Source organism: Drosophila eugracilis, unplaced genomic scaffold, assembly GCF_018153835.1.
Source record: "Drosophila eugracilis isolate 14026-0451.02 unplaced genomic scaffold, ASM1815383v1 contig_722, whole genome shotgun sequence".
Classification (NCBI taxonomy): domain Eukaryota; kingdom Metazoa; phylum Arthropoda; class Insecta; order Diptera; family Drosophilidae; genus Drosophila; species Drosophila eugracilis.
Window position 1 is genome coordinate 998,178 of NW_024573616.1, and position 13,775 is coordinate 1,011,952.

The 13,775-nt window shown below is 41.4% G+C and overlaps 2 protein-coding genes across 2 annotated transcripts; both read left to right on the plus strand.

Moving 5' to 3' along the window:
* Positions 1-305: 305 nt before the first annotated feature.
* On the plus strand, positions 306-1,331 carry LOC108115100. Its single transcript, XM_017226347.2, has 3 exons — positions 306-804; positions 866-988; positions 1,124-1,331. The coding sequence occupies exons 1-3, from the start codon at positions 500-502 to the stop codon at positions 1,257-1,259; spliced, it is 564 nt and encodes a 187-aa protein (XP_017081836.1). The 5' UTR covers positions 306-499; the 3' UTR covers positions 1,260-1,331.
* Positions 1,332-1,628: 297 nt separating this feature from the next.
* On the plus strand, positions 1,629-4,605 carry LOC108115061 (serine protease 7). Its single transcript, XM_017226306.2, has 5 exons — positions 1,629-1,856; positions 2,650-3,036; positions 3,101-3,209; positions 3,554-3,840; positions 4,248-4,605. The coding sequence occupies exons 1-5, from the start codon at positions 1,769-1,771 to the stop codon at positions 4,550-4,552; spliced, it is 1,176 nt and encodes a 391-aa protein (XP_017081795.1). The 5' UTR covers positions 1,629-1,768; the 3' UTR covers positions 4,553-4,605.
* Positions 4,606-13,775: the final 9,170 nt, after the last annotated feature.

The window sequence follows — 13,775 nt, forward strand, 5'->3', positions numbered from 1 at the left end:
TAGCTCCAACAAATTTGAAAAAACGGAGGCCAGCGTTCAGAGCTTAAGAACTACTTTATCAATTCAATTCAAAGGATAATATGACTGTTTATTAAAATATATGGACCTAAATTCAAACTTCAAACTTTTTTATTTTACTAAGTACCTTATTATTAAAATTCCTTTTTTTTTCATGCCAAAATGTAATTGCAAATTACGTTCCCATAACGTCTTCTGAAAAACCTTCAGATATAGCTTAAGCAACACTTTTCGAACAAGAAATGTGGAGCAGTCAACATTGCTTAGACTCGAAATGTCACAATTCAAGTTTACCTGAATTTTAAAAATTGTAGCGTAGCTTTAGTAAGCAGACGAACTTGCCATCAGCTTAGCCTGGCCAAAAACATACTCAAACAGTCTTCAAATTCACAAAAACTGTACACCATATTAGCAAAATTATATAAAAATACAAAAAATATAATCCACCCAGATAGAAATCTTTTGAGTAACAGACTCCAAAATGGACCAAGCAGCGGAGCGGAAAACCCTGATTCAGGAAAAGAGAAAACAAATGGGAGACAAGAGGATGACCTTGGGAATGAAGTCATTCTATGCCTCTGTAATGGGCAGCATTTTCCGGACCAGCGATGAGCCGCGAAACTCGTTTTCCACAATGCATAAGCGCCATAAGAAAGATGCTGAATATATTCACCCAGATTATCGGGAAGTTGCAACAGAAGATTATGTGCCCACTTATCAAACTGTATTCGACGACGACAGGGACCCAGTGCGAGAGCCCACATTTGCCAAGCACCGCATACCGCTGTAAGATTGCAGGGTTCGTCAAGTGATTTGGGTGATAAATATTACTAATTTGGGTTTTTAGGCAAATACGATGTCTGGAGCGGTATTCCGATTCCAAGCGGGCTTATGCTCATCAGTTCAAGCGAGAGATCCAACTCCTGATCGACAATCAGTCGACAGCCGAGGATGCTTGGCAATTCGTGAGGTTAGCCACAAATTCCATAAAGTAGAACGATCTCAAATAAATTTATTTTACTTTTGTATATGAAAATATTAATATTTACAGTTCAAAGTACATATCTAGTAATATAATACTAATTGCAATTTTAAATTTTTACAGAACTATGGCTTATACCACACTTTGGCCTCCGCTGCATACAAGAAAGGAACTCAAGATCTTTGAAAAGGACTTTTGCAAACTTACACCGGCTGAACAGAACCGCTATGATAAAATAATGGCGACAAATTTTATTTAAGGGCACCCAGGCTGGCTATGTTAATTACTTATTTCTTAAAGCCCAAAGTAATATTAAAAATTTAAAAATCGATCGAACTAATCTTCATAGTAATAATTATATTTTAAATATCGTTTTGGTTCATTGTACATTTTAACACGTTGGAAATTAGTTCTCTTAAAATGGGCATTTTGAGAATCATACTCTCGAAAGCTTTTAATACGAACTCTTTCTTAGTAAGATAAGCTCAGCTTACGTCTCTCGATCGGCTTAAAAGCTTTACCCACGTCCTCTCAGTAGCAGTACCTCACTTTAGCCTCTCATCGATTATCATCTCCAATCGCATTTAAAGGTCTCTCGTCGGGCAAATAGCGATCAGTTGTCTTGGCGTCTCGAAGGCGATTGTAGTTTAAGTTCTCTTCCCGGTTCTTCGATTCGAGGTCGACGTGCGTAATCACATAGACGCGTTTTTAATAATTTATTATAGCTGTGCAATTCGTTATTACGATCGGTGGGAAATATCCCAGAAGATGAAGTCAACGCGACAAGTAGTTGGGATTTTTTTGTCCACTTGCCTGCTGCCGTTCATCTTTCTACAAAGTGTTCAGGCCCAAGGAAGTTAGTATCAAGTTATATGTGATTCACTCAGAGCTGACTCATTAATTGCGACCGGTACTTAACCACGTTAAGCGCAATGGCTTAACTGAGATTCAATGAGATTATTGGACTTGAACTTAACCATTTTCCCATGTCAATGACTTAATTAAGCGCACTCGTGTGATTTTGAATGCTATAACTGAATCGCCGCACAGCTGATTACATTATCATTGGATTTTACGGATGACGACAAAGTTAATTGTTTTTGTTTATTATCAATTAGCAACATTTGATCTTTTGGCAATTTGTTTTTAAACTTCTTTATTTAAAAGTGAAATCATATCTTTAAACAAATTTACAAAAATGTTATCACATTTATGTTTAAAAAATACAATGTTCATTACATGGACAGTATTCAAATTTCAAAAGGAGTTACAACTATTTTATTCAGAACTATTTCATTAAAATTATAACATATATTTCAATATATATGTAAAATTGTGAAATCTATTGGAAAATCCATTTAAACATTGGTCATCATTGACTGTTTCTAAGCCTAAGTCAAAGTATTTGACATATAAATGACTAAGGCTTTTTTTTAAGATATAAATCTATAAAATTTGGTAACTGATTAGTATGAACTGTTTTTATTTGTGTCCAGAACCTGTCCAAGAAACAACAAAATAAAAGGGAAATGAAAAATGTGAATCAATTAAGTTATCAATGTTATGCCTTGTGAATTTGGCATTTTCCCAGCTTTTTTCCTGTCACATTTTTATTTAATAATCAATCTTCCTCAATTTTCATTGTTTAGGCTGTAGAAATCCCAACCAGAATCAGGGCCAATGTTTGTCCATATACGACTGTCAGAGTCTGCTTTCCTTGGTCCAGCAGACATTCGTTACCTCGGAGGACAGGAACTTCCTTCGCAACTCGCAGTGCACCAATGGAGTGGGCCGCCAGCCTCATGTTTGCTGCACAAATGATCGGAGCTATGGCCCACAGGACACCACCTCCACAGCACCACCAGTGACGCCTGCCAATCCGGGCCAGCAGGGTCAAGAGGGTCAGCAAGGTCAGGGCAACCTGTTACCCTCGCCACCGAAATGTGGACCGCACTCCTTCAGCAACAAGGTCTACAATGGCAATGACACGGCCATAGACGAGTTTACCTGGATGGCTCTGCTTGAGTATGTAGATCGTAAGTGGAGAGATTAAGTATAATGTTTAACTTTTTAATAAGTCAATGTTTTTCGCCCTGTTAGGTAGAGGACGTCGTGAGCTTAGTTGTGGTGGCAGTCTCATCAACAGTCGTTATGTTCTTACCGCTGCCCATTGTGTTATTGGTGATGTAGAAAAGGCAGTCGGACGCCTGTAAGTAGCTTAAGTAACTTAACCAACCTTTGTTGTCAAGAGAAACAATACACAATTTAGGAAGTTATCTTAACTTCAGAACAATGAAACATATTATTCATATACCAAACTGTTACAAAAGACAGTTCTAAGGCCTGGACTTTTCAAAACAGTTTGAAGATAAAATAACATTTTAGTGCAGTTAATTTCTTAATTCAACGAACAAGTTTTTATTAATTTGTTTAACAGTAATACATTTTGAATTCAAGTGGCATTGACCTAAATTCGCCTGGACCTGATAAGGCCCTTATAAAAATTCAAGCAAAATCGTTTAAAAATTTGAGTGTTTCTTACGTTTTTTTTAGAACTACCGTTCGTTTGGGTGAATATGACACCAGCAAGGATATCGATTGCGTAGATGGCATCTGCAACCTGCCCGTCATTGAAATGGGCATCGAACAGGCCACTGTACATCCTCAATATGATCCCAACGACAGGAACCGCGTCCACGACATCGCCTTATTGCGACTAGATCGCCCAGTTACACTTAATGAGTACATCCAGCCGGTTTGTTTGCCTTTGGTCAGCACACGAATGGCTATCAACATCGGCGAACTTTTGGTAGTCAGCGGGTGGGGACGTACCACCACAGGTGAGTTTTATAGTTGAGGGGTTTAAAGTAGTAAAAACTTTAAAAATAATGCAGGATTTGTATGATAGGTGTATAAAGATTTAAAAAACAAATCAATAGTCAATTATAGCTTTTTACCAATTGATTTTTTTAAATAAGATCTTCAAATAACTAATACTTAAATTATATAATCTTTACAATTACTATATAAAATTAGTTAATTTTTCCTTTATATTAAATTATTATTGTAGCTCCGGTATTTTCCTATTCAGTTCAACTAAAACCGATATGAGCTGTTTGTATTACAAATAATTCGTATCAGAACTTTTCTTAGAACTAAGAACAAAATCAATATTAAATTGGAATGAATAATTACATACTTTAAGCCCTTAGAAAATATTTTATTGATCAGCTGCTTTGTTTTACAGCCCGCAAGAGTACGATAAAACAGCGCTTAGATCTTCCGGTGAACGACCACGACTCCTGCGCGCGAAAGTTCGCCATGCGTAATATTCAGCTGATCAGTTCGCAGCTTTGCGTAGGAGGTGAGTTTTACCGGGATAGCTGCGATGGAGATTCGGGAGGACCATTGATGAGGAGGGCCTACGACCAGGCCTGGTACCAAGAAGGTGTGGTCTCCTTCGGCAATCGCTGCGGACTAGAAGGATGGCCTGGGGTTTATACACGGGTCTCCGACTATATTGACTGGATCCTGGAGACCATTCGGCCATGAAGGGCTATTCTTTGTTCAAATGATGTTTTAATTAAAGTCAAGTTGAGAGCGTTTTTCGGGCCAGGGCACACATCTTTTAATTAACTTGCATTGAATGCGATTTTATCAGCTGCTGTTGCCACGCTGCGTATACGTAATGCGCTTACAGCCGAGCGCCGTTTGCGGTAATTAAAATCGCTGTTCTCCGATGGTAAGAGTCGAGTGGAATAAGTTTCGAGATGCGGCCAACTTGCCCAGCGGCACCTTCTTAGCGCCCTCAACGATTTTCTATGCAATTTGGCAATGAATTTCTATTATGCAAGCACCGTCTTTCCGGGTTTTCCCCGCTACCCATCCCAAAGTTTGCACTTGTTTGCTGGCTGATTGCATTGCAGGCGTGGCGAGGCTGGAAAACAAAGTAGACAAAGGCTTGGCTCATTAATTGTGTGCGCGCAGAAAGGTTAATGATGCCTGCAGGAACCAGTTAGCACGGACAAAGGTACAGTGCCGTCTTTGTGGCTTGGGTTACTTGACCAAATTTACAGAGTAAACGAAAAAACAGTTTAATACGGACTTAAAAACAAATCCTAGAAGTAAATAGCCGATTTCTAAAGGATGCCATCGAAGAGAAATAATTTTCATAGTACTCCCCCTTCAAGTTCATTTAAACTGTAAGGTTATCAGTCGCCCTGGCACCCATAATATTTATGTTAGAAGTTTTGTTAGACTTCAGACTTCCTTCTTGGGAATGCCTATCAATTTGTTAACAACTTTTTAAGTCAGAAAATCTTTTATGAAATTAATAAGAAATAAGGCATAAATCAGAAAATCATTTTATAATTTATAATGAAATTAATAAGAAATAAGGCATGAACATTTTTATCATAAGATTTCTGTTTGAAGAAGGATTTACGCAAAACTTGAGTGCCGCGACCATAAGATACCCTCACTGTTTTAAATATTAAATGTTATTATGTAATATATAATAATAATTAGTGAAATGCCACCTTTTGTCAGAAAAGTACTCAGTGGAGTAACTGATGGTGACGTCACAGTCCATGTGAGCCCTTATAACCTACATTTCTGCTAAAATAGCGAAATAATGTTCCCATTTCAGAAATCTTTGGTATATCGATGAATATTGACAAAAATATTTTATAGAAGGTCAAAGACATGCACAATAATTTTATGGACGTTATAATGGACGTGGCAGGATGGTGCTTGCGCTGTGTATGCAACTCTATCTCTTATAGTTTCTGAGATCTCAGCGTTTATACGGACGGACGGAGGGACAGATGGACAGACGGACAAACAGACGGTCTGACGGACGGATTGACGAACAGACGGACGGACAGAGGGAAGGACGGACGGACGGACAGACAGAGGGACGGACGGACAGACGGACAGACGAACAGGCGGACAGACGGACAGACGGACGGACAGACGGACAGACGGACAGACGGACAGACGGACAGACGGACAGACGGACAGACAGACGGACGGACGGATGGAGAGACGGACAGACTAACGGACGGACGGACAGACGGGCCGGCGGATAGATGAATAGACGGATAGATAGATAGACGGACAGACGGACGGACGGACAGCTGGACAGTTGGACAGAAGGACAGACAGACAGAAGGACAGACGAACGGACGGACGGATAAGCAGACGAACACACGCTAAGACGGACGGACAGATGGACAGACGGACAGACAGACGGACAAACAGACGGACGGATAGACAGACGGACGGACAGACGGGCGGACGGACAGACGGACAGACGGACAGACGGACAGACGGACAGACAGACGGGCGGACAGACGGGCGGACAGACGAACGGACGGACGGATGGACAGACAGACGGGCAGGCGAACAGACAGACGGACGGACAGACGGACAGACGGACAGGCGGATAGACGGGCCGACGGACGGGCAAACGGACGGACGGTCGGACAGACGGACGGACAGACGAACGGACGGACGGACAGACGAATAGACGGACTGACAGACGGGCGGACAGATGAACGGACGGGCGGATGGACAGACAGACGGACAGGCGGATAGACGGGCAGACGGGCAGACGGACGGGCAAACGGACGGACGGACGGACAGACGGACGGCCAGTCGAACGGACGGGCGGACAGACGGATAGACGGACGGACAGACGGGCGGACAGACGAACGGACGGACGGATGGACACACAGACGGACAGGCGCACAGACGGACGGACGGACAGGCGGATAGACGGGCAGACGGACGGACAAACGGACAGACGGACAGAGGAACAGACGAACGGACGGTCAGACGGACAGACGGACAGACGAACAGACGGACAGACGAACAATGACTAGAAACTAACATTTTATTTATCGATAACATTACTTAATCAGACTCCCTTTCCCCAAATGCATAAGTTTAAGAATCTCAATCTCAATTAACATTCCATTATAAGCACCCTGCATTTTGGATCCTAGTCCTAGCTGCTAATGGCCCATTTTACTCAGTCAAGCTAATCCTCTATCTTTCCCTTTATTCTCCGTCTTGAACGCCATAAAACGACGATTGCAAACCCTTTTGACAATTTTTATTCTCAGAATAATATTAAAATATAGAAAAAGTTTTGTAGAAAATCAAATTACAATATATTAACATTTTCTCAAATACTAATTAAAGAACAAACTCTAAGGTAAAAGTGCTCCGAAAACTCACTCCCATTTTACTCAGTCAAGCTAATCCACCATCTTTCTCTTTATTCTCCGTCTTGAACGCCATTAAACGACGATTGCAAACCCTTTTGACAATTTTTATTCGCAGAATAATATTAAAATATATAAAAAGTTTTGTAGAAATCCAGATCACAATAGACTACCATTTTCTCAAATACTAATTAAAGAACAAGCTCTTAGGTAAAAGTGCTCCAAAAGTTAGCTTCTCGTCCATTGATGCCGCTTCTGTTCTGATCGTCGAGTCCCCCAGAAGGTTTAAGGATTCTTAGCTTATACTTATAATGTATTTTATTTTAATTTATACTTCAGTTATTTTAAATATATTTAAGTAATTTTAAAACTATTGCGTCTCCTTGACGAAATTAAGGTTCTAAAGAGTGGTAGAAAAAAATTGTGAAGATCAAGGTCTTTTAAGGTTAATGAAGAAGAATAAGATTGACAAGTTGAATTTACATTTATCTGATTGATCCCACTTGATCTCTTTCGATCTCGCCTGATATGACTACAACGTCAACTGCAATACCGCAAAAAAACATAAACAATGCGAAAAACAAGAAGAATCGCTATAGTCAGGAGCCGCGACTATAAGATGCATATGCAATTTTAAAATATTCATTTTGCTAGAGGAAATTCACATAGCTCCACCTATTGTCAGAGAAAGCATGTTGAGTAACTAATGGTGACATCCCTGACCATGTAAGGTCTTATAACCTAAATTTCTTCATAAATAATAATAATAGAAATATATATATATATATATATATATATATATATTTATATATATATATATATTTATATATATTTATATATATATATATATATATATATTTATATTATATTTATATATATATATATAGAAATAATGTTCCGATTTAAAAGATATTTGGATATTGACAGAAATAAGTTATACAAGGTCAAATGAAGGCATTCATAATAATATTATGGACGCCAAAGTTTTCCGCGGTTTGTGGACGTTAGAAAGGGTGTGGGAGGATGAAAACTCGTGACAAGTTGCAGTGACATCTCTTAAATACGTATTCTTAAGCCTAACTTTCTAGCTCTTATAGGTCCCGAGATTTTTTTCAATTTTTGTTTTCCGGGTTTTGTGGTCGTTAGGGTGGGCGTGGATAGATGCGAAAAAATAATTCGCTTTTGGGGCAACTTGGGGCCGAACTTTCTATCATTTATAGTTTCTGAGATATCATCTTTTCTACTAAAAACAAAAACCGGCTTTTGAGCTAGGTGGGCGTATGAGTGGGCATGACAGGATGCTGAAATAAACTGCGTATGGACCTCAAGAATCTTCATGATTCATCTCAACTTTGTATCTTTTATGGTTCCTGAGATCTCAGCGTTCATACGGACAGATGGACAGAAGGACAGAAGGACGGACGGACTGCCAGACAGACATGGCTCAATCGAGTTCGCTATTGATCCTGATCAAGAATATACGGAATATACTGAAAAACGGACGGACGGACGGACGGACAGACCGAAAGACCGACAGACGGACGGACGGACGGACAGAAGGGCAGATGGACAGACAGACGGACGGACAGACGAATAGACGGACGGACGGACGGACGGACGGACGGACGGACGGACGGACGGACGGACGGACGGACGGACGGACGGACGGTCGGACGGACGGACACACGGACGGACGGACGGACGGACGGACATACGGACAAAAGGACGGACGGACAGACGGACGGACAGACAGACGGACAGACGGTCGGTCAGACGTACGGATAGATGGACGTACGGAAAGACGGACGGACAGACGGAAAGACGGGCAGACAGAAAGACGGAGAGACGGACAGACAGACGGACGGGCGGACAGACGAATAGACGGACGGACGGACGGACGGACAAACAAAAAGACGAAGGACGGGCGGACGGACGTACAGACAGACGGACAGACGTACAGACGGACGTACGGACGGACGGATGGACGAATGGACGGACAGACGGCCTGACGGACTGACGGACCGACGGACAGACCGAAAGACCGACAGACGGACAGACGGACGGACAGCCGGGCAGATGGACAGACAGACAGACGGACAGACGAATAGACGGACGGACGGACGGACGGACATACGGACAGACGGACAGACGGACGGACGGACGGACAGACAGACGGACGGACTGACGGTCAGACTGACTGTCAGATGGATGGACGTACGGAAAGACGGACGGACAGACGGACAGACGGAAAGACGGAGAGACGGACAGACAGACGGACGGGCGGACAGACGAATAGACGGACGGACGGACGGACGGACGGACGGACGGACGGACGGACGGACGGACACACGGACGGACGGACGGACACACGGACGGACGGACGGACGGACATACGGACAAAAGGACGGACGGATAGACGGACAGACGGACGGACATACAGACGGACAGACGGTCGGACAGACGTACGGATGGATGAACGTACGGAAAGACGGACGGACAGACGGAAAGACGGCAGACGGAAAGACGGACGGACGGACGGACGGACGGACGGACGGACGGACGGACGGACGGACATACGGACAAAAGGACGGACGGATAGACGGACAGACGGACAGACGGACGGACATACAGACGGACAGACGGTCGGACAGACGTACGGATGGATGAACGTACGGAAAGACGGACGGACAGACGGAAAGACGGGCAGACGGAAAGACGGAGAGATGGACAGACAGACGGACGGGCGGACAGACGAATAGACCGACGGACGGACGGACGGACATACAAAAAGACGAAGGACGGGCGGACGGACGTACAGACGGACGTACGGACGGACGGATGGACGAATGGACGGACAGACGGCCTGACGGACTGACGGACTGACGGACAGACGGACCGACGGACAGACCGAAAGACCGACAGACGGACGGACGGACGGAGAGCCGGGCAGATGGACAGACTGACGGACGGACAGACGAATAAACGGACGGACGGACGGACGGACGGACGGACATACGGACAAAAGGACGGACGGACAGACGGACAGACGGACAGACGGACAGACGGACGGACTGACGGTCGGACTGACGGTCGGATGGATGGACGTACGGAAAGACGGACGGACGGACGCGGTCAGACGAATGGACGGACGGACGGACGGACGGACGGACGGACGGACATACAAAAAGACGAGGACGGGCGGACGGACGGTACGACGACGGACGAGGACGGACAGACGGACAGACTACAGACGACGGACGGACAGACGTACAGACGTACAGACGGACAGACGGACAGACGGACAAACGGAAGGTTGGAAGAACGGACAGACGGACGGACGGTCAGACGAACAGACGAACGGAAGGACGGACGGACGAACGGTCGGTCGGACGGAAGGCCGGACAGACGGACAGACGAACGGACGAACGGACCGACGGACGGACGGACGGCCGGACAGACTTGCCGAGATAAATGATTAATTTTCTATTTTGGCCATTTTTTTGGAAAAATAGAAGGTCCAACTCGTATCAAAAATGCAAAAGTTTTCCACAATATTAAAACTTCATTTCTCTTGCCCAAACTGCAAAAAAAGAGTTTTTGACTGAGCTGTAGTTGTACCCGTTATTCGTATAGTGGATGTCTTCGTTTGTCCTCGTATAACATATTTTTGTGAATATATATAGATTTTCCAAAAAATTTTTAAATTGGAACATTATTTCGCTATTTATGAAGAAATGTAGGGTATAAGGCCTCACAGCGACGTCTCTATCAGTTACTTAACATGCTTTTTTTTGACAATAGGTGGCGCTTTGTCCATTTCCACTAGGAAAATAATATTTTACAATTGTGCTAAACACAAACGGGTATCCTATTCTTCTTGTTTTTGTTTTGACTTTTTTAAATTATCCTGACTTTTTTCAAAAACCTGTGACCAATATATCCAGTTTTCAAAATTCGCAGAAAATTGATCTTTTAGAAAAAAACAGATCACTCACATTCTTATCAAAAATTACAACATTTGCCACGATAAAAATTAGTCGTTGATTTAGAAGAAGGACTCCGTTACATCTTAAAAATTAGTCTTTTCTTGTAAAACTAGATCACTCCAACTCTTACCAAAAACGCAAAAATTTGCAATAATATCGAATTTTACAAATTCGTCTAAAAATTGAGTGTTAGTTGTTTTTCGTTGTTATTTGCACAAAACAGTCTTTGATTTAAGTGTACGACTTCTTTTGACTTATTTACATATATCTTGAAAATTATCCTTGTCAAATTTGCCAAAACGCTACAGCATAAAACAAAAAACATCCTTAACCCTTATTCTGCAAGAACAGATCATTCCGACCTTTATCAAAATTGCAAAAAATGGTGTGGAATAGAATTTTCAAAATTCGCCGGATGTCAGGGATCTTGATTTTTTGCTACACAGTCTGCATAAAAGAGTCACTGATTGAGCCGTATTATTTTGACTAGTAAACCCGACTTAAAAACCCGACTTATTTTTGTAAGTAAGATAGCCGTAATATTTCAAGGATCGCCAAATCGACTAATAATTGCTTTTACGCCATCCCTTTCTGCAAAAAATAATTTATCCTTCAGAATCAAAAATGGAAAAATTGGCTAAAGAACTGAATTTTCGAAAAATATCGATGGAAAATTGCAGGGATTGTTAGTTTTGGTCGTATAATGTATAAACAATCGATGACTTAGCTGATATTACTAACTTGTAGCTTAAAAACCAGTTATCCTTCATGCCTATCAAAATGCAAACATTTACAAAAATATCGGATTTTTAATATTCACCGGAATAAGGCAGAGAACTTTAGCTGCATGGCACTAAGCTGAAAAAAACAGTCGTTGATTTAGGGGTAGGCATTGCTTTGACCACTTTTAAAAGCCAGCCCTTAATGCTTAATAAATGCAAAATTTGTTTTTTGTTTTTAGATAGATACTCATGTTTTGACTAATTAAGACCAATAAAAGCATTATAAATATTCAAAGTATTTTAAATAAACAATAGTTATCTTTATCGTCGGAAATATAATATTTAAATCATATTTGCGAAAAAAGTACGTTTCTGAAAAACATTTTTTTAATTCGATAGGGCAATACCTAAAATAATAATAACAAATTATTTTATAAATTCAAAGATTTTTGTTCCAATTTTTTAAAACTCGCATGGCGACCCCATGCGATTTCTTCCAAAAACAATGAGTCATAGCGCCACCTATTGGTCAGAGGCTTACCTGAGTGGAAAACGCATTTGTGGATTGTAAATGCTACTCTGCAAAAATGCGAATTCTAGTTTGTTCCATTTAGTAAGCTAAGAAATGTCGAGTCAAGCTTGTTCCCAACATTTGATTGATTTCTTCTACTTGGATACTTTTTAACGAATTCAATGGACTATATTTACCATTTTCGCAATAAAATGTTACATTTTTCAACTAAAACGTTGCTTACACTTAACACGATTTATTAAAGCAGTTTAAATTCACAATAATATAACAGAGCTAGACTTTATCCACAGTGGTACCAAAACATTATAAAGAAAACCTAACAATGAGCACGTCGGGTGAGCAAAAGACATTTATTCAGGAGAAGAGAAAGCACTTGGAAGTCAAAAGAAAGGAAATCCTTCTACTCCTCTGTCATGGGTGGCAGTTTTTAGCTGAGCATAAATTACCGATACGCGATATCAAACATGACACCATAGGGCTGAAAAGTATTTTAATAATTTTTATTATTAGAGTCAGAACTCGATTTACTAGTGACAGGGATCCTATGGGTGTGCCCTTTTCATCTATGCACCTCATATCTCTGTAAAGGGGAGCACGCGAACAATTTCAAGCGCGAGATAAAACTACTGATCGACACTCACCTGACGGCAGACGCTGCCTGGCATTTCGTAAAGTAAGCAAAAAGTAGCCAATGAATAAAATTCAAACATTATAGATAATAAAGGGAATTTTTGGCAGCCACTGCATATAAGAAAAAAATGTTGGAGCAAGCAGCTAAAAACGGATGAGTAGCGGCGGGTTTACCAGCAGTTTCTATTTTGGTTTGGTTCTCCCAGGTTCGCATGCGCTTTACTGTTAGTTAGTAGCGCATGCGCTTTTAGGTAGAACTGCTTCTCATTAGATCGGAGCTTCAATTGTTAAGCGTTTTCTTGTACTTGGTTGCACTTGTTTTTTTGTGCGGAGTTGATTTGGTTTCATTTAAACTCGGAATAAAATTGGAAATTAAACTGCCCGGTTTATTTATTATACAGCAATTAAACTTTTTGTTGCTCAAGATGTTTGAAAGATACTTTTGTAAACTTTCTAAATACCGTCGCTACCATAAAATATTGTCAACAAATTTGACTTAACTTTTTTATAACGCCAAATTTTTAAATTGTTCAACAGAAGGTAAACTTTATAAAGATAGAAACAAAGAGCATTTATTATACGACAAGAAATATAAATCATCCAATTGCCAATTAATGATTTTTTAACATTATTTAAAGACGAGGTAAATAGTCAATAAGTTTACCTCTTTTTATA

Excerpts from the sequence above, each read along its gene's own strand:
- LOC108115100 (XM_017226347.2), top strand. The coding sequence starts at position 500 with ATGGACCAAGCAGCGGAGCGGAAAACCCTGATTCAGGAAAAGAGAAAA. Across the intron at positions 805-865 it reads GCCAAGCACCGCATACCGCT|GCAAATACGATGTCTGGAGC; the intron begins GTAAGATTGCAG and ends TTGGGTTTTTAG. Across the intron at positions 989-1,123 it reads GATGCTTGGCAATTCGTGAG|AACTATGGCTTATACCACAC; the intron begins GTTAGCCACAAA and ends AAATTTTTACAG.
- LOC108115061 (XM_017226306.2), top strand. The coding sequence starts at position 1,769 with ATGAAGTCAACGCGACAAGTAGTTGGGATTTTTTTGTCCACTTGCCTG. Across the intron at positions 1,857-2,649 it reads AAGTGTTCAGGCCCAAGGAA|GCTGTAGAAATCCCAACCAG; the intron begins GTTAGTATCAAG and ends TTCATTGTTTAG. Across the intron at positions 3,037-3,100 it reads TCTGCTTGAGTATGTAGATC|GTAGAGGACGTCGTGAGCTT; the intron begins GTAAGTGGAGAG and ends TCGCCCTGTTAG.